At 43.6% G+C, this 21,257-nt stretch overlaps 1 protein-coding gene across 2 annotated transcripts in view; it reads right to left on the reverse strand.

Annotated features, from left to right (window-relative positions):
• ERGIC2 (ERGIC and golgi 2) overlaps positions 1-21,257 on the reverse strand; it is a 796,925-nt gene that overhangs the window by 713,209 nt on the left and 62,459 nt on the right. For both annotated transcript variants that reach the window (XM_069628528.1, XM_069628529.1), the window contains exon 3: positions 18,973-19,118. In XM_069628528.1, coding sequence (XP_069484629.1) covers positions 18,973-19,078 — 106 coding nt within the window. In that variant the 5' untranslated portion in view covers positions 19,079-19,118. The remainder of the gene's footprint in view (positions 1-18,972; positions 19,119-21,257) is intronic.

Consider the following 21,257-nt stretch of genomic DNA (forward strand, 5'->3'; position numbering starts at 1 on the left):
GCCCAGTGAAACACTAAGCACTCCCTCGGCTGCTTTTTCCAGCTGTGGGAGTGCTCCTGGGCTGGCTGAACTGACAAAGGGAAACAGTGTTTCCCTTTGACAATCTAGTTCCTCAGCAGCACATGCTCACTGAGCCATGCAACGCTGGGGGAATTTTGCTTTGCCAGCCTTGCATAGTTCATTTGAAATGCTGGCTGAGGCACTGCATGTCTATGTGCGAGGGGGAGCTCCAGCGCCTCTCTACACTTACTGACAGAGCAACCTGGAGCGGGGCATTTCAGCACCCACACGCAGGCCACTGCAGAAAGGGTGTTTGGGTGTGTGTGTCAAAAATATCATGCTTTCCCCTTGCCGCCCCCCGCGCCAATAGTATGCTCTAAAATGCAACATTTTAAACCATTATTAAAAAAATTCACGGGCGGAAAACCCCCATTGATTGGTTCGGGTTCCCTCGTTGCGCTCTGTCGCTATGGTATTTTTGTGGCAACTGTGTTGGGAGCGGGGTGGGGGCAGCCCAGGTACTGTGGTGGGAGCAGGATGGGCGGGAGCAGTGGCTGGGAGCACTGGGATAGTGGTGGGAGCAGGATGGGGAGAACCGAGGGTCTGCAATGGGGTGGGGAGAGCACAGGGACGATACTGGGAGTAGGGTGGATTGACAGCACGCAATAGTTTGCAGCCATTTGTACATATGGCATTTTTGGGGGACCCGGCCTGCCCAAATTTTACTCAGGGGGGGTCCCAGGCCAAAAAGGTTTGAAGACCACTGGTCTGAGCACTCCGATGAAAGAATGGAGTTTAGGACCTCAGCTTCATGAGTTAATCTGTAATGAGGTCCCATGTAAATGACAAATAGCAAAATGAAAATGGAGGCGGAAGTGGTTCTTGTAGTACATCTGAAAAAAACAACCTTCCTTCACTGGTGATGCGGCAGGATTACTATGCTATGTTATGCAGGATTGTTATGCTATGCTATACTACATTACTCTCTCCTACATTTAAGCCTCAGAGCCTCCCTCTGCAGGCAGCACCCCAGACAGGCCCAAATCCCTCCTAGGGCAGAGGACACATCAGACCTCCTCTTCCGCTTAGTCTCTACAAGTATAGCATTAGTCCCATATATGGGAAATAAAAGTAAGGTTTCTGCGAATGCTGCTTATCCATAATACAACACAATGCCCCGCAGGGCTGCGTCACAAGTGAGATGTTGACAGTTATTGCCAAATGGCTCCAATATTGTGCAAAGTAACGCCCCCATTGTGAAAGTACTGCAATCTATTAGTGTTTGCCTATGATATGCTACATAGCCAGCACTCTAGGGGTGGGCCCCTAGAGAGCTCTGTGTGTCAACTGCCTGGACACTTGTCCTGCTGTGTTCCCTGCTGATCAGCTGATCACTCTGTATGCTGTGTATTTGCTACCTAATACAAGAGGCTTGATTTACCACCAGTCTGTCTGATCGTCTTATTTGCTGCAAACTGAGGCTGGCTGAGGGGATGGGGGGCTTGGGAAGGGACCTTATCTTAGCCACCACACTGGTGACGTTTGAAAGTATTTCACTCAGAATCTCCATTGATCAGATCAAATCACAGACTTGATCTAGCCTAACAGATAAATCCAAAATAGGTCCCAGAGAGTCCATGAAAGTTGTAGAGGTGGAACAGATGGGGAACCCTTCACAAAATAAATTACTTATATGGTCATTCCTACTCAGCAGAGTGCTTCCTTCACAAGTAGCAACAAAACATTAGACACAAGGGCACAGGAGAGAGCAGCTAAATGTCACAGCTTCGAGGTTAAAGACTTAACATTAGATTGTTTGCCTTCGGTATAGATTCCTCAACAATAACACAATTTTCAGACCAAAGTAGTCGTCATGCTACAGAAGGAAGCTGTTCCGATTCAGGAACAATGAAATGGTGTCAGTTCCTGAATGTTCATTGTAGCAATTGTAACATAGGTTACCGGGATCAACAGACCAGGCACACTTGAAAATGTTAACATGATTTGAGAATTTGCTACAGTATGGGGCCAAAATAATAAATGAAAACGGCAAAAAGTGCAACTCCAAGGTTTCAGGATACTCTGGTGTTCTCGGACTAAAGTTTGGGGAGCAAGGTCTCTTGGGATTTGGGCTACCCTATCCCTCAGACGAAGTGGAAATGAGGCAAAAAAGAAAGAAGAAACAAATTCCTGGTTTCAAAAAGTCTGGGGCTTGCCTTTCGGCAGATTGGTTTGCCAGAGAATAATCCCCTTTCCTGCCTCATTTCTGCCGACTTCTTAGAGGCCCTCTGAGCATTACTATGGTTAGGTATTCCTCCAATCTGCTTCTCTAGACAGTACCCCTCCAGAGAATCCTCAGCCTCCAGAATCTAGGAAGGGAATATCTTGGAGATTGGACGCAGCAGTTCCCAAAGTCCAGAGTGCAAACCAGGGGAGCTTGGCAAAATGTGAGAGTGGCCAAATACTCTCCCTAGGGTTAATTTTATTAAACTGGCCTTTCTGTTTTCTGCCCAGCCCCCACTGCCATCCACCCTAGTCTCCCTTTCAGCCTCCCAGGTCATCCAGATACAGCTCTTTGTCTGCCTACAGCCTCCTGATATGTATCCATCCCAGATTCTCCACTGCCTGGCTTTAACAGGCCTGCTGGACCCGAGTCTTCAAAGGCTTAACCCACCACCTAGTTCTTACACGTCTGGCCTCACCCATCCTCCTGGAAAATGTCTGCAGTTTACTGGATTTTGCTCATTTTCTTGTTCTCTCCAGCAAAGTTCCCCAAGCGAACTGTCTCCAGTCCAAAAGTCCCAGGCTCCTACACCCACACTGCCAGACTGAGCTGGTCAGCCTTCATAGGGTTTGGACCCACCTTCCAACCTCTCTCTGGTAATCAGCGGCACAGGTATGTTAACTGGGAGGGGGAATGGCTACCTGGCACATTTAGAGATGTGATGTGGGACTCTCCATGGGTGGTCCTCCCTATCTTGCCTCTCCATGGCTGGTCCTCCCTCTCTTGCCCATCACACCCCATAGGGGGGCTTCCAGTCCAGATGATTGTCATATAGGACTTGGACTGGCTAGTCCCTCCTCTTGAGCAGTCCTCCCTCAGGTTGTCACAGCCAGACAGTGCTGCAGACTTATTTAACACCTCTGGTAACAGTATGCGAGTGAAGGCCTTGCCCATTGGCTGGCTGTCAAGATGATCCCAATTCTGCTTCAAATAACTCTTTTCTTCTTTAGATATACTTGAGATTCCAACACCTGTGCCGAGGAAGCAGGACATGCAGGCAGTTCTGTGGTGTTGTGGTTCCTGAGCTCTCTCAAAGGGGCAGGAGTGCCTGTGGTGGCAATGTGACGGTCCCTGCCCTGAGACAGAGACTAAGTGACAGTGACCAAGTGATCCTTCCCATACCACTTCCAGGGTCGTCATATGCTAGCTTAGAGAGGCACTCTGCCTCCTATGTAAACCCACTAGAGGTTCCCAAAGCAAAACAGCAGTTCATACACCCCACTCTCCCCCCACAAATCACCCGAAGCACTGTGACACTGCTTTGTAATTAAAATGATGAATTTAGGAAGGATCCACTCCTGGAGAAAGATAATCTTCTGTGTAATAATATTTGACCACAGAGGATGATTTTATTGAATCACCTTTGCTCCTTTTTCAAAGTTATGGGTAGTTATTTGCAAAAAACGAACTTAAGATGCCCCAATATTGTGGGAGGAAACGGGCCATTTGAAAAAGAAAAAATAGCCAGCCCATCTGACCCGATGTCGATGAGAACTGTACGGTTCTTGTTCCAGAAGAATGGCCCCCTTCTCCTAACATCCAGTCTCAGATATTACCCCAGGCCGACTCCCTTCCCCAGGTCACAAAATTCTCAAAAATACTTTCCTCGGTAGGTCAGGAGAATGCCTCCCATCTTCTGGTTTATAGTCAAAAAGTCAAAATACAAAAAGTCTAAAAAAAAAAAAATTTCAATGTCTATTTTTGTTCGAAATGGGGGTGGTTCCCCCCCAAACTCCCTTTTTTGTATTTTTTTGTTTTACCCTTGTTTTTATTAACGAAACCCAAAAAAACAAATACAAAAATAAAAACATGTTTGACATTTTTGTTATTCGACTATTTTTTCGACTTTTTGACTGCCCACCCATCTCCTGGATCTCAGTCTCAGATCAACAAAAATAAGAGTCCAGCACCACAGGTTCGATCCCCGGGTCCACGCTTAGAAACCTCTGGGTATTAAGCGCGTTATAAATAAACTATTATATCATGTCATATCTATGAGCCCTCCCGTCCCCCGCACACCTTGGTGCCAGAATACTGGCACAAAAACGTATAGAAAAGCACAAGTCACTTTAAAGAAAGTTTTGTATCCCAAATAAAACAAGTATATGTCATACAATCAATAAAATTGGTATTAGATACTGCAGTTCAGTCGCTGCTCAACACGTTTCGGGGATTGTATCCCCTTATTGAGGAGCTTAAACTGTAGAAAACAGAAAAATAATTTCTACAAAGTAGTGTTGTGTACACTTGTTTTAATCGTCAATGCTACATCTATCAAACAGTCAAATCAACATGCCGAGGGTTTAGAGACTAATGTTCCACCACCAGGGTCATCCATGGGTTCACAATCAGTTGTTTTCCATCCATATACACCAAGATACCATTTAAGATGAGAATGAGAAGTTTTCCAATCCACTTAACACACTGTATTTCTTCCGTTTCAGGGGACAAGTCTGCACTTTAAAATGCACATCTTAAAGGTAAAATTTAGATGCACTTTGCAATGTATAGAAATTACAAACAGTTGGTGCTCCTGATGAAAATAGATGCAGTCGGATAGGATAAGCATGAATTTCTTTGACTAGCATTAGGTGTGGCAGCAGCAAGTTTGTTACAATATTGTTACTACTCCTTTGCAGCGTCAAACAGACATTGAAGGGCTGGAATGAACTTTTTTGTATGTCCACATTGGTTAGTTTTATCAGTTGCAAATATTGAAATTGCTAGTTTAAATATATGCAAAAGACTTCTAGTATATTTTATATTGTATATTCTATCAGAATTTAAAGTGGATAATATTTGGAAATCAAACATTCAATTCACAAAGTAGTTTGTGATCTTTATGTAGTTATCTCACAAGCAGTAGATGCATTTATTCTTTACCCTCTAATAGTTAGATGTGCCATTTTGCATTTATAGCAGCACACAAAACCCAGAGGCATCAAGGCGCTAGTTATGGTTACAAGATTAATGAGCTACAAAACTGACTAGTTGCACATTTACACAAAGGTTGCGAATTACATAGTTGCAAGTCTGTTACGGTGAGGTTCGACAATGAGATTTAAATCCATATTAATAATGCAACTGCAATATGTGCTAGCACAGTTCAGCCCTTGCGCTCAGAACTGTGGTTTATTAGGGCAAGCCTATACAAGACAAAGCAACCCCTACCATATATACATTAGAAGGATTCTGCAAGTTACCAAGGAGTTCTGTGACGAAATGGATCCTTCTCTCATACAGTAAGGCAGACTTTATTCCTTATTATACTGTCACCTTTAATACCTTCCCACTTGCTTAATGTATTGCAAGATATCCATTTTCCAATACATATAATCAATGTAGAATCTGTTTTGGAGTACAAAAGATAATATGCAGCATCTGTTTTGCAGAAAAATAGTGCAAGCAGTTTTATAAAATGCATCTTAAACAGTTTCATTTTGTGCTTTAAAATAAGTAATAACACGTAGATTGTCCTGCTCATAAATGTTCATCAAGCAGTAATGAGGTCCTTCTCTTATTGTAGTACAGCAGATAGGTGAAATATTTGGTAGAACTGTGCTATTGATGAATAATGAAACCTGGGGCGCATATACTATATATGGAAAGGTTTTATTCTGGCTGAGGCCATCCCATATTCCCCCCCAACAGTAATAGCGGACATTAACAATTTTCTGAGGCTGCCATTTTGAATTTGCTCTTTCGAATTTGATATTTGATGCAGTTACTTCCATATTAAATGTGATTTTCCATGAATGTATGTTATAAATATTTGTGAGAAACATCCAATAGTTCATAAAAATGCATACAGAAAACAAGGGTGCAGAAAATACACATTAGTAGTGTAACATTCTTTTGTTCACAGATGAAGGAGTTTGTGTGACAATTTAAGAAAAAGATACAAATATGGAAAAAGTATGTAGAATAGGAAAGGCATTTATAGTGTGCATATCCGAAGATCCAAGCCAAACATGCATCTGGGCGCAGTTGGTATTTGAGGTAATATAGTCAACAGCACACATTACTGAAAGAGTTAAGTTTTTAACTTTTTCTTGAAAGCCTCTAGAAATTAAATTCTCCTTAGATCCAATGGGAGTTTATTCCAAAGCTGCGGAGCCATACATGAGAAACATTGTTTACATAGGTGGCTGTTTTAGAAAATGGGACCATCAACAGGTGTCCCTGAGAAGACCTCAAGGCTTGGCTTCGTTGATAGGGAACACTTAGCCGAGCAATAGGCTTGCGCCAGACCATGACTGCATTTAAAGACTAGACACTGTGTCTTAAACCGAATTCGTTGATGTACTGGAAAGCCAACAAATACTCCCGAGATAGTGAGAAATAGATGCCTTCTTAGGCAGTGAGAAATTGAGTCTCACTGCAGAATTTCGGGTGACCTGAAGTCGCTGGATTTGGTATTTAGGGATACCCAGGAGAAGATAATTGCAATAATCGAGCCTCGAATTTACAAGCTCTCCAACCACGGCACACCGATCTTTGTCCATAATAAGAGGCATTAAGGGTTTCAGCAGCTTACGTTGATAGTAAACGGTTTTGATAGTCTGGTTGATCTGTCCATTGCAATTCATGTTTGCTTGCCAAATACAGCCAAGATTCTTGACTTTTTGTGAGTAATTCGTCCGAGTGTTAAAGAGGGGAGGACAAGGAATTGGCATAAGGTTTTCTAGTCTATTTCTTGGGCCAAATACAATAATTTCTGTTTTAGATGGATTTAGTTGCAGCTTGTTCTCCAACATCCAGGTTTTAATTTCCTTGGCACATAGTAGAACACAAGCAGTTGCGTCCACAGAGCTCTTTAGCCGCACATAAATGTGTGCGTTATCCACGTAAGAATGATATTGTAGATTAAATTGAGAAAAGAGATTCAAAAGCGGGCCCATGTACACATTAATAAGCAGAGGGGACAGTGTGAACAATTGTTTTATCTGCCAAGAAGACAATTCAGAGGTTCTTTGCTGGTCCAGTAGAGACTAAACACGATACAAAGGGAGCCGATTGTAAGCGAATATCCAATCTGCTAGTGAGGTTTAGTAGTGTTGGGGGTTTACCAAGGACTATCAATCTGTCGCGTCTGGGTGGAGGTATTGAGGCAACACTGGTACGATGTGAAGCTTGTTTTCACTTATGTAGACTGCAGGTCAATAATACAAAACTACAAAGAGAAGGGAAAAAAGAAGACCAGCAGCAGATAATGCTGATAGTACTACAAAATGCACCCATCCAAGTGTCCAAGAAAAATGTTCAGTGAATACAAAACCAATATCTTATTTGTGACATGCTTGCCCCAGCTGGAAAATCATTGGGCACAGCATCTCCATTTGGCGTCCATACTCACGCACGTCACTGTACCCTAAAAACTAGAAAGGAACATCCAGCTTGCCAAACAGGTTGCAGGCGACCTTATAGCACAAGATGCCATGTACCATATTCATTGCCTGGTATTATTTTATAATAGAGCAAGAGACCCAAAAAAAAACACAAGAACTTGAGATGGACCAAATTAACTATGGTATTGCATTTTGCAGAACTAATATCATACATCAAGATGCTCGAATGGACAATGAAATTGCACCCAATATTTAAACTTGTTGACCTACGCAATCTGTACAGCATTAGGATGAAACAACTTGGCAGTGATCTTTCAGGATGCATACATTCCACGAAACTGAAAAACTGGATACTTGCTTACTTTTCTGACATGGAAGCTGTGGCAGCATGCAATGAGGAGTCTGACCAAACAGTGGTATAGTGGTTGTTATAAACTTATTTATAGACTAAATCAAACCCATCTATCCCTAACTAGAGGTGGTTTCCCTACCTCAAACTAAAACTCTGGCAGTCAGGAAGTCTGGGTAGTCCAAATCAAATGTTCACCATCCTAGTACAAACTCATTCTATCCCTACCACTTAAACACAAATCCAAATCTAGAAAAGAGTAATTTCTAAACCCCAGGACAATGACTCTTTTCTCTTGGGTTCCAGTCTCTCAAGGTGCAAGTTCTCAAGCTCAGGAAATGTTCCAAGATTCACAAAGGAAAGTTTCCAATTTGAAAAAACCCCAAAGTTCCACGATTTCCAGGTGGGGAAAGGAGTGACTCCCTTCTCCTAGCATGCTCCCCAGTTCTTTGTAAGTCTCTTACATGCCATCTTATCTTCAATTTCTTTAACACATTCTGTAGTTCCCTCTAGGGGCTTCGTCCGCTCTCTACTTTCTGCAACCATCCTTCGGTTAGCATCACTTCTCTCCAGGAGGGAACCCTGTTTCACGAGGCCAGGGAGGAGCGGCTGCTAACCTATTATCAACCTGGAGGTGGTAACATGAGGGAGGAGCTCACGGGGAGGAACTCCCCTCCTGGGATAAGGATGAAAGTCTGAGACATGGCCCCTTTAACTCTCAAGCAGACAACCATCCACTTCCACCTGGAGATAAGAACCTGGCTTTGAGGCACCCCCCCCCCACTAACCCTCAACCCCACAATCCGATAAAACATGAGGTTGTTCTAAGAATAAAAATGGTCATCCCTCGACTGAGCCTTACCATTCTTTTACTGTGAAGACCCCAAAGTCTATAAAGAGCTTCTTTAGCAATGCTAATATGTACCACTGCGATATTAGTTCTTCTAAGTCTGTTGGTCATGATGTTAAGAAGACTACACTACACCAATTCGCTAATTCCAACCTTTTCCTTAACAGGACTGAGATGAAGAAGACTGATGACAGTACAAATAGTATAGCCAACTCAAGTACTAGCAGAAAAAATCGAAAACAAAAAGATCACCAGCCATGCAAGTACTGAGACGAAGTGACCCTCGGGAGCCACAAGGAACAGCCCAGGGAAAAAGTAGCAGCGTTATAGGCTTTCGCAGAGCAGTGGTCATGGTAGGCTCATAAAAAACAGGCAATGGACTAAACACTTGGTTTTGGGCAGCCGCGGAAGACGGCAGGTGTGCTGCGCACTGAACGCAGGAGATACAAACCTGTGTTGCTGCTCTGGAGGGAGAGGGCTCCAAGGACGCTGGCAGTCTGCGGTGTCGGATGATCGGAAGGTCTGCAGGAGCAGACTGCTGCCTAGCAGTGTCGTGAGGAGGTTGAAACTCGGACGATAGTGGAGAATGCCACCACATAGCCGGAGGGAAAGCAAGATGCTGGAGAAGCCTAACTGAAGGCCCGCCATCCCAGGAACGCACAATGACGTGCCACAACCCCCAATAAGGTAAAGGGTTGCACGGGGGACCCGGAAGGGGCGTGGGGCAGCTTACGCACAAGGTGCATGCAGGTGAACCTGCAACCATAATGCTTGGGTGGCACAGCAGGGGCACGATAGTGGCACAGCAGAGTCAAGAAGCCTACAAACCACCACCTCATTGCAGCGGTGGAACGAAGCCAGTTGACCACCAGGGAAGGGTTGAGGACCCAAAGAACCATAAAGAGAACTTGTGAGGGACCCAGTGGTGGGGATAAGCCACTGATGCCAAAGGAGGCTTGGGGACACTAACCAAGATACAAGCCCTCTTCCTCATGGCAATACTTGGAAGCAGAGTGAAGCAAGTGGGCCAGTTCAAAGAAGAGAAACCAGGGTCGCTGACCCTCCTAACACTCAGAATTGGGTATTGTAGATGTGAAGCCTAATGAAAAGAAGATATGGGGAAGTGAATAATTCCCCCATGGTTGTAAGGAACGGATAGCAAGATACCAGGAGAAGGGAGTCATTCCAGACCGGCATTAAGATTCAAAAAGCCCTGGGAAAGGTATGTCAGCAGAAGGGAGACACTTTCCTGGCCCACCAAGAAAGTATGGTTTGGAAGTTTACTATCAGGAGAAGGAAACCATTCCCCCCATGAGACAAGACTGGTCTACAACCTGGGAATGGTTTCAACAAACCAGGCACCATAGCCCAGGAGAAGGGAGTCATTCTCCTGGCACCAGAACAGTGCTGCCTTATTCTTTGTTTCTAGTGTTCGGGAAGTAGTAAGGGTTTCTTGACGCAGGATGGTAGACACTGGATTTGACAGCCCCCCCCCCCTTAGGAATAGGGATATATAAGTTTTCTCTTGCTTGCTTATTTAATAAAAGTCTTTAGCCACAAACATGCCACCTTTGTATCAGCCTCCTTCTTCTGCACCTGCACCATTACATTTCTCCATTTTCTTTAATGTGCACATGTCAATTACTCTTTGGTCTCTTAAGGCCTGTATCTCTCGCAGCGAGTTGGAACAAAGACTTCTCTTCCTCTTTTTTGTTGATTTCAAAGGCGCACAGACTCTTTGCATGATACAATGTTCGAGAATTATAGGAAGACACCCTTGTGCCCAGTGCCGTGCAATGCAAAATGCATCCTCTGGTTCACACTCCCCAGAGGCTGACATTTTCTGGGCTGTACAATAGAAGAATTCTACCCACCCAGGGTTCAACGTTTGTGTTATTATTAGATTCTCACATACATATTCCGTTGCTCGCTCCCAGAATTTCTACCGTTTCAGTTACCTCTCTGGGCAGATAACGTTTCACTAGTTCTGCCTGGTGCGATTCCGTGATGTGTTTCTCCCTTTATTCGCTGGGGCTACTTGGCTTTGCAGCCCTTGACTATATGCAGTTTGGGCGTTCGGTGCGGACCCGATTGTCCAGCCATTCCAGATATCGTATTGCTCGCACTTCTAGCCGTTTCTCATGTAATCGCTGACGCAGCACCACAGTACACAAGTGAAGGAGGTTTCAGCGTTGTTCCCGGACCGCACCACAGTTCAGACCACCACCACACTTTCTCTTGGTTTCAATTATACCGGCTCTCAGTCGACTATCAAGATACTCTCTGGGCATCCGACGCTCAGTCTGTTAAAATTAACTCAACCTAAATGCACTTGTGTTTTCTGACCAATCACACCGATCAGGTCTGTCACCTTCTCTGGACAGAACAAAGTCTTTCTTTGCTGTTTAGTTTAAATAGTGGGGACTGCCAAAGCGTAACACCACAACAGCTGATCAAGCACTCTTCTTACTGGATTGTAATAACGTGCTCAGGATCTTCTTCGTCCCTGTACTCATTACAGCGAGAATGAGTGACAGTTTAATATAACATATGGTTTCAGACTGGATCATAGGTAGATAAGGTTTGGGTGTCAAACCTAACCCGTGGGGTCCAGAGTTAAAGGGGTCCATGTCCCAGAGTCGCATCCTTATCCCCCAAATGGAGAGTGCCTCCCATGATGTGCTGCCGCATTCTAACACCCAAAGGGAGACTATTGGTTAGCGGCCACCCCTAGCCTCATGGAAAGGGACTCCCCTCTGGGGAGAAGTGACACCATCTGGACGATCGTCACAAAGAACATAAGCAAAGCGGTCATTTGATGCCTATATTTAATAATATTGAATCTGCACGGAGCAAAGCATGTGAATAGGATGCAGATAGTGACACTGTACATCTTGCTAAAGCAGCCAATATAGTGAGAAAAGATATGTTTAAAATCAAAAATCACTTCCACTGATCTTTTGGAAGCAAGTGTCAGGAAGACTTTGTGCCAGCATCTCTGTTGGCACTGGTTGCTATGTTATCAACGGTCCAAACATTAAAGCACAATCAAGTTCAACAATGCCACAACCAATCTTCACTGCTGCAGTTACTAATGTACAACAGTTTAGTTAGATGTCGGGAGTACGATTCTGAAAGAGCCTTCAGGAACAACTGAGAACAGGAAACTCCTTTGCCCATCTACTTAGGTATTTTAATCCATCCAAGAACTTTCAAGCATGAACTTGTTGAAACCCTGCATGAGCTCGGGTTAAGCATATCATACGCCCGTGTGCTACACATCTCATCAGAACTTGGCAATGAAGTCGGCCAGCACTATCACACAGATAATGCTGTTATTACTCTTAAGTTAAAAGGAGGGCTCCTCATGACTAGTGCGGTCGACAATATAGACCACAATCTACCACCGCTTATTACTCTTTCCATGGTACAAGAATATCAATATTTCAACATCCAGATGATCATTTTATGGGGACTGATCGGACTATGACTAAAAATCCTCCTGCTGACAAAGTGACTATAACAGTGTGCCCCTGTTCCTCCTATGAGAACGGATTCTCCTATGCCAACAGTAGAAGAGAACTTAGTGGACTACCAAGTTAGGCTGCAAGCCATGGTGAAAGAGTACACCGGGATGAAGCAGGTCACAGGTTCTGGCTTGTGCCAACCAACAAGGGATGAAATAATCACCTGGCAGCATACTACGCAGGTCAACAAGAAAAAGACTTTGTGAATTAACACTTTCCTCCCTACTTCCTCTATTTCCAGACCAGACTAGGTCAGTGGCCATTATTCGCCATTCATTGGATATTGTGAAGCCAACAGTTAAAGGACTTAATAGTCAGCAGATTCCAATCATTACGTTTGACCAGCCAGTACACATCGGCAAAACAAATCCAGTGGAACTGGCCAACAACTCATGGCGAAGATCAATTCATTGTAATATTTGGCTGGCTGCAAATTGAGATGGCAGTTCTCAAGGTTCTTGGAAATCTCTTGGATGAAGGTGGGTGGACGGGAGCACTTGTTTGGGCTGATATTACCACAGCTGGAAAAGCAGATTAATTTATATTAAAAAAAAGTCCCCGTGTGACTCATACCCATAGGGCTCATCAAATCACAGCCAATAGTCTCCATTTACTTCTGCAGCAGGCCTAAAATTACTACAGCCAAGACAGAGGATAGCCTCAGGTTAAGTCACTTAAAGACTGGTGTAAAGAAAGAAGTGGAGTACGTAACGAATTTAGATTCTGGTACAGTATTCTAAAACTAGAACTCATTTTGATGGCTTTTATAAGAGATATGCAAGAAGGAGATTTCCACCTCTATTTTGTGGCATTTCATACGGAGCACTCATATTGCCAAGAAATATTCTTAACCTCATGTTGTTTAATCCTTAGCCGGTTTTTCCCCCAGGTTACCCCAACCGGGCCCATTTTGTCAAAGGCAGGGCAGAATTGATGTCAAGCAGAAAGATGGCTAGAAGGTTGTGATCGCTAAGAGGTTGCTTTACTATTTAAAATCTTACAATCCTTTCTATCATGTTTCTTGAAACAAAGCAGTAATCCAAGCAAGATCTCTGCGGACCTCTTTCCCCATGTGCGTGCACCTGGTCTATCAACTTCCGTTTGCACGTTTAACCTGAATCGTTCTCCAGCAGTTGTTTCTGACACCCAGCTTTGACCTCTCATCCATTTGCCACTCTTTTAGGGGCCAACCTTTGCCATTCAGTAAACAAATGTTCAGGTCCCTGCATATAATAATGCAGGGGTCTTCCCATGAAATCATTACTTTGTCTACAGCGCTCAGTATGAACTTGATATTTTTCTCCTTACGACACATATTAACCCTGCAAAATACATTCACTAGAAAGTACTTCGATACCACTGGGTGTGTTCCCCTACTAAGCTTAAAGATTTGCACATATGGGTTTGGATTTTCTTGGCCAATTATTGCTAGCCCCACATCCACCTTCAGCCCCGCATCCACCTTTAGTTCCGCATCCACCTTTATCAATGTTAGGAGCCCAGAGAAGGGTCTCCCTATAATACCTTTACATGCTGGATTTAGATGTGACGAATAGCCTTTGCGTAGGGGAGTCGACCTGAGCCAAGTCTCTTGGAAACATACAATGTTGTACTGACCCAACATACATGAGTTTTTGCTAAACAAGGTTTTACATCCTCTTGTATTCCAAGATCCAATGAGAAGACTATGTTCCTCTTGGGTACGACCAGTCTATTTCCGTTTGTCATTGCCCAATGCCCTAGCTAGCCAGTTCCAATTTATTAGCCCTGCTCCTTGATGTTTTCCAGTTTTCAGATTGAGAGTGCTCTTCTGTTTATAACTTGGATTCTCAAATGGTAACTTAGGGGAAGTAGATCTTTTGGGGAAAAGGGCAATTGCTTTTTTTCTTTTGAGTTTGTCCCTCATCAAGTTTCCTTTTGCTGCTCATTGAGATTTTCTCAGAGCACAGCTCAGTAGGTTTTTTTGTAGCTCTACTTCCAACTTACTTTGATCCGCTTCTGATGGTCGCTCAATTCATAACCCAGGGCAGTAATTTATCACTCTGGGCTACCAAACTCCTTGTTTAGTGATGAATCCAGGTGGAGTATCACCCAATCCAATTTTTTCTCTACCATAAACTCTACCACCCCGATGTCCTCGGTGGTTGTTTCTAAGCGCAGAAATATATTGGAGGAGCTTCATAACATTTCTGCAATTCAGAATTGGAGCATTAGGGCCAGATATTCTTTACAGGTATACTTTCATATCTTTCTTAGGTGCTTTTTGTTCCAAGTTCATCTGTGCTTTAATTCTCTGCTGCATTTTCTGGGGCCTTTTTGGATCAGAATTCTGACCTTTCTTCTGCACTTCTTTGATCCAGCTCGTTACTTGCGGCTCTCCCAAAGCTAGTCTTTTTTCTTCCATGGTTTTAAACGGCTGATCATTTTTTGCAGCTGTGGTTTGCTTATCTTTGTCCATGAATTTGCTATTCTGTCGCCGTTTTGGGGAGATTTGATTGACTTGTCTTTCGAATTCCACTCAAATCGACTAATTATTGCACTCCTCATCTTCTTCTCCTCTATCCATTATTTCAATCAAGTCACTTAAGCATGTTTAGGTATATGATTAATTTCCCTCCAACTCTGCATTTGTTCTCAAGTCGGGGGGTGGGCGGGGGTGCTGGTTCAGGCTCCATGGGCTGTAGAGCCTCTTACGGCAGCGCCAGTTCCCTTCTCGGGCGTTTCGGTGATCTCATATCAAGGGGCGGAGGTGCTCTTAACTTTCTTAGAAAACCTCTTGAGCCATTAGACTTGCTTTTCCGCACTCTTGCATTTTTGGCTGTTTTGTAAATTTTTCGTTCGTTTGTCCCCCCATTTCCACTGATCCCCACCGATGCATCCTGGGTGTTCCCTGGCTTGAATATCAAAAACATGTTTGTCTCCTTTGCAGACCCTGGAGTCTGAGATTTTCTGATAGCCATTACTTCCACTACTTCTAAATCATCACTGGAGCTAGGTGGGACATTTGAGGTCGATTTGGGAGACTTCGATCTAGGTTCATGAAAGTTCTTTGCCTGCTCCCGTTTCCATTGCGTCCTCATCCATTTGCAGTCTTCCAAGATTTCATACCTTAGAAGTGCATTATCAGTGCATTCGCTCCTCACCATATCACATAGGCGGTTCTGCCATTGGAGCGATGCTTCAGCTTCTTTATTTAGCCTCTCTTCAACCTTGGCAACAATTCCTTCCAGGCCAGTCATTTCTGTCTGAAACATTGCAATTAGGTTGGAATGGTCTTGTAAGGAACTATGGATTGATTCATATAATTTGATAGAAAGAGGTTAGAGATGGTGAGGGCTGCCATCAGCCTCAGCTGGGTGTGGCTTAGCTCTTCGCTTGATGGTTTCCACTTCTTTTCCGATCTTCTCGATTGAGCCAAGATAAGGGACTGCTAGCCGAGATTCATTTCAAATAGCGAGTCTTCTATTTCTTGTGGTGACATAGCCCTATTATTGCTCTTCCTTGGGATATGGGCTCCTGTCGAGCCTCTCTGCCCACCTACATTCTCGCTCCTCTTTTCACTCCTTTGCTTTGCTGTAGTATGCGTAGGAGGGGCTCCAATTTGTTTGGAAGCGGATTTCAATCTGGAAGGGGTGTAGTACCTTGGACCCCATGCCAAGATCTGAAGGGGTGAGAGAAGCTGGTACAGCCCACACACGTCTGCATATGTCATTTCGTGTTCTAAGGCGGTCAGCCTATCCTTGATAGTAGCTAGACTTTTCCTTTTTTGGTAGAACATTTTTTCGGTTAAGTCCGTCAGATCTTTCTTTTGAGGCCAATCAGCATGGCTAGTTATTCGCTTTTGGGGTTCCAGCTCCCCAGTTCCCGCTGGAGCTGCTTCACTTAGTCAACTCAATGTTTCAGAGACCTTGAGTCCTCTTGTTCCTCAGTCCACTACATTAGTTATATGGTCTTGATCTTTATTGCAGCTCGCTGCCATCACAATCTGTCCCAGTGTTGGGGAAGTTTCCTGAAGACTTGCTGGTGCAGCAGCAACCTCCTGCTCCCGCCCACCTCACTGAGGTCGGACTCTGCATTAGGTGGAGGCTGCAACGTCGAAGGGCCCCCCCTCCAGGATTGCTGGAGTTTTTACCTTCACCGCTCTGTACGCAGACTTTTTCGAGCGGCCACAGAATCCGGTCCTCCAATATACCCCTCCCTTTTGACCTACTCTAGGAGAGGTTTTGAATGTTTTAGCATCACTAGCATGAGGACGGGAAAGTGTAAAGAGCAGATAATACATTTGTTTCAACAAGCCATGACATTATGGAAGGCTCTCCAGATTGGAGAACAATCTGTGCCTCATATCTCTAAACAGAATCAATCATATCCTGCCTCTGCATCAAAGGTATTGGGTGCCATGCGACAGAAAGGTTTTTAGGATGTTAAAGAAATGGCAGGTTGATTAATTTGTTTAGCTCTTTATGCTTTTCGGTCTGGTGTGTTTTCTGCAAGCAAATATCCATGCCTTTGGTTTTTTGGACAAAGTTTTCTTCCTAATGGGCAGATGATCCATATTTCTATACGCACAAATAGCAACTCAAAATGATGTATCCAACTGTTCTGGACTACCTCAAGATGTGCATAGTTGTATGGTCACAACAGACTTCTGTTTTGCCGAGCAGTGTCAGTTAACAATTTCTATAAGAAAATCTCACAGCCCCCTCGCCCGCCTTCTGCTAGAGCTTGGGTCAATCGGATGATGGCCCATGACTAGCTAGACGCTGGGACCTTTGCTTCTTGCTCAGCTAGGAAATAAAAGGATTCTGAAACGGAAGCACACAAGTTATACATTATGAATTCCTCATTTTGGGCAGGTTTTCCAACAGTTCTCTCACAAAACGAGTAATCAGGCTGCTAGGCTGGTTCGGAGTATGTTTTAAACAAGCATTCGTTTAGCCTCTGGTCTTGCCATACAAGGGAGAATTTCCAGATTAATGAATGGAATCAAGTCTTTCCTGATCTAAGGTCATGGAGGCAGGCACTATGTACGACATTTGGGATGAAGCACAGTAACCCATTTCATCTTATTGAGTTGCACGGTTACCTTATAAAATGCCTCAAAGAACATCACTTCTTTTCATACGATGGCAGACAATGGATATATTTAGTGCTTTTGTGAGTGGGGCTTTGACATCTCACAAATGTGTTCAATGTTTTCCTTTAACATTTGATAAAAAGGACAGTGTCAATGCCTCGACCAGGAATATGCTTGGCGGAAGTCAAGGAAGTACGAACAATTTTCTTGCTGGCCCTCGCATTAAAAGAAAAAAAAAAAAAAAGGAAAAAAAGAAGATGTGGGAGGGTCAGACAGGAACCTAAGCATAGCTGATGTATCGGCGGATGAAAAAGTGGGTTGGTCTCTCTCCCATTTAATCTCCCTCACGGACTTCCTACCTGGCCCGTACACCATCATTGGTGTTCGTACTAGAGGGTGGTGTATGTCTGTGCTGTTCAAACTCAAGCACCCTCCATCTCCTGAGCTACTGTCCTTCAACTACGGTGCGCCTTCCTGCCAACACCACCCACATTCTCTACTCTTCATGTTCTTGTCCTCTACCGCTCTGAAGTTCCTCACTCCCTCATCACCTACTTCCCGTCTACCATGCCACCACCTTCCTTCCAGTCTCCCTTTTCACTCTATTACTACTACTTTACATTGTTGCACTGGGCTGGGCTGGTTCTGTCTTTGGTCTTAGTTAGCCTCCTGCCCCAGGTTGAGCAGGATCTCTCCCCTCCCCTCTCCCCCCTCTTTAAAAAGGTCATGACCCCACCATGTAGCATTAGGTCATAATCTCATCTCAGGAGCCGGCAGCCCAACCTAACACCCAGAGAGAAGGGAGGGTAATTACTGAAGGAATCAGTGCTATTACCAGCCAGTATGGGCACCCTCTGGGACGATTATTGACATTACCACTCCATCAAAATATCCTAGGTGATGAGGGTTCATACTTTTGGTAGAGGTTTGCAAAGCTGGTTACCAAAACATTTTTAAAACTACAAAAAAAGATGTTCGACATGAAGACCAAAAAGGGAGATATATATATATCTCCCTTTTTCTAATGGCATAGCAGTCATTGTTAGGGTAAGCGGTCACAGCTGAGACCGATGGAGGAAAGATAAGGGGTGGTAAGTTCAATTACAAAATTTTATTAAACTGAGGCACAATAGTGATGGGAAGAAACTGAAGTTAGTGGGATAAGGGGAAACAGAGCAGGTTGAGCTGCCAACTGCATGCTTGGAATGCAGGCTTGAATTGGCAGACAATCCACAATTCAAGCCAACAGATTGGATGGAAAACCTCCCGGATTGCTAACAGTTTGCTGCTCGAGTTCACTAAATGAAGAGAAGTATAATGTTCACTTCTGTGTCTTTAACAGAATCAAAACGGTACCAATAAGTATGGATAATCTCTAGTCGAACATCTTACTTTTGCAGTGATCCAAGTCTGCATGTGCAGTATTTATTGTAGCAAACATGTAAGCTGACTTGCATGCAGTTAGATAGTTTTGTGTAAAACATGTTGCCAATAATAGAGATTTGCTTTGAAGACTGTTTAATTCTATTGGTATTACCAGTTCCTCTGCTCGCTGAAGTCTCCACATAGCTCTCAGGAACCTTTGGAAAAGCATCCAGCTCTTTCACCAGATTCAAGGTCTTCTTCCGACTCAATCGCCTCATCTTGAGGAGGATCCTCCAGCTCCTGCCTTAAACATTAAGACTAGAGAGACAAAAAGGATGTTGAAACATTTATAGGATGCTATTAAACCAGCTCTCATCTTTTTTACTAAAACAAAACTTTCCACTCCTTCAAGAGCCCCATGTCATGATATAGTGTGTGATAGATTCAAATGATATTACAAACAGAATACATCCAAGCAATTCACAACTTTTGGGAAGGAGATTTGCGATGACTATTTAAGGATGGACCCACTTCAAATGTTTTATACCTATACCGGGATAAAAGGCATATTGGCAATAGAAACATACTGTAGAAGATATAAAAGAAACAAGGTTTCTGTATTCTTGTGTACATAGCTTTCTTATTCTGAAATGAAATGTTCTTCATTTGTATTGTAAGAACAGATAAGATTTTTGGAGAACAAAAATTACAAAATGATGGTTCCATGTGTTCAATGTCTCCGATGGTCATTAACCAAAACATTTTTCGTCAAATACTTAAATGCATGGCCAACACATGTTTCACTTGAAAGAGCTTCCACAGGGCCTTAACTATTCATGATATGTGCATCAATGCGCCCTCTCCTTAGTGTAGTTACTGCTTCAACATAATTATTTTCATATTTAGCAGTTAGATCAGTGATTACATGTGCATTAACTCTTTTTGGTGATTCACATCAGGATTTTTTTTTTAGGTCTCCCTATTGGGAGTTTGTCATTTCCTTCGTTAGATCTCAGTTCTGTTGCTTGGTTTACCCTCTGTATTCCATTGTCATTGTGCTGCACTTAATACATCCTTCGTAGCATGACCAATCGTTGCCGATCAGTTAGTAAACTAAGGGTTCACTAACCGATAAGCAATGATTACAGTCACGCAGTTCAATGAAAAAGCTGAGACATCAAAACGTGAAAAATCCCAATGTGAATAGCCAACAATACTACACTATGGTGAGGGAACATTGATGCACATTTTCGAGAATATTTAAGGGCCAGAGGAAGCTTAATATATTTGTTGGGCATGCATTTATGTATTTGTTGACGAAAATGTCTCACACACACACACACACACACACACACACACACACTCTATTAGGGAGAAATGAAAGCATGCTGCATGGTAAAATAGTCACATGTTGTGGCCATGGTAGAACGTTACACTGCCACCAGTGTACACAGTCTGGGAAAGATTAATTTATCATTATTATTAGGTTTATTTCAGAAATGGGATTTAAATTCCATAAAAATAGTACAAAAACAAATAGCAAATTCGAAAATCATTAACACAAAAACACCAACAAGCTCAAAGACAATCGTAACCAGATACAAATGGGAGCATATGGTGCATTTATGCCGTCATGTTTCTTAGTAAACATTTTCTCATATAAAGTGAAGTTTTTAGGTATGTAAGCAAGGACCACCCCACACGAGGCGAGTCAGCCCACAGAAGATATATTAAAGTTGGCCGATATTGCACAAATCCCATTTCAGCCAATAAGGGGCGTAAGACGACACCGCTCACGCTAGCATACGCAGGACAAAAAACAATTGCAGGTGAGCTTGGTCCTCGTATGGCGCATCACACAAAGGGCAAGACAGATTACCATCCCGGCCGCAGACCAAGCTGCCACCACCGCCCTTAGTGGGACACAGTTAAATCGTGCCCCGGTTATCAGTACACTGTCGGGAATTCAGTCCACAGCAAGTATTTCTGATAATCATTAGCCCTCTGTTCTTTGGTTTCAGCAGCTCATCACTCTCTCTGACTGCGCCCACATACTTGTAGAAATGGGCAGTCCCCAGTTTGACCGCACCTCGGGATAACACACTCGCAGGTGGAAACAGATGGGTGTTGTTGACTACAACCCAATTCCATACACACTCCAAAATTTGGAGCCACCATTGGCAAGCCCAGCAGTTTCTTCAAGAAATCGTCCTCTTCCATTTGAATAGAGTAAGCATTCCCATAACCCCAAACTCTATACCAAATCTGGCCACTGAGACTGCCTTGCCTTTATACAGTTTGAACAGTAGGTCAATTGGTCTGGTTTTAAACAAGGTCATTGCCCTAGAGACCCAACCAAGGGCCTACCTAAACCATGCAGCCCGTTTAGATATATGAAAGGAGGCACAAAAGCTGTTGGGAAAATCGGACCCCTAGGTAATCGAAATAATCAACCTG

Source organism: Ambystoma mexicanum, chromosome 12 (assembly GCF_040938575.1).
Source record: "Ambystoma mexicanum isolate Mex_15411 chromosome 12, UKY_AmexF1_1, whole genome shotgun sequence".
In the NCBI taxonomy this organism is placed as follows: Eukaryota; Metazoa; Chordata; class Amphibia; order Caudata; family Ambystomatidae; genus Ambystoma; species Ambystoma mexicanum.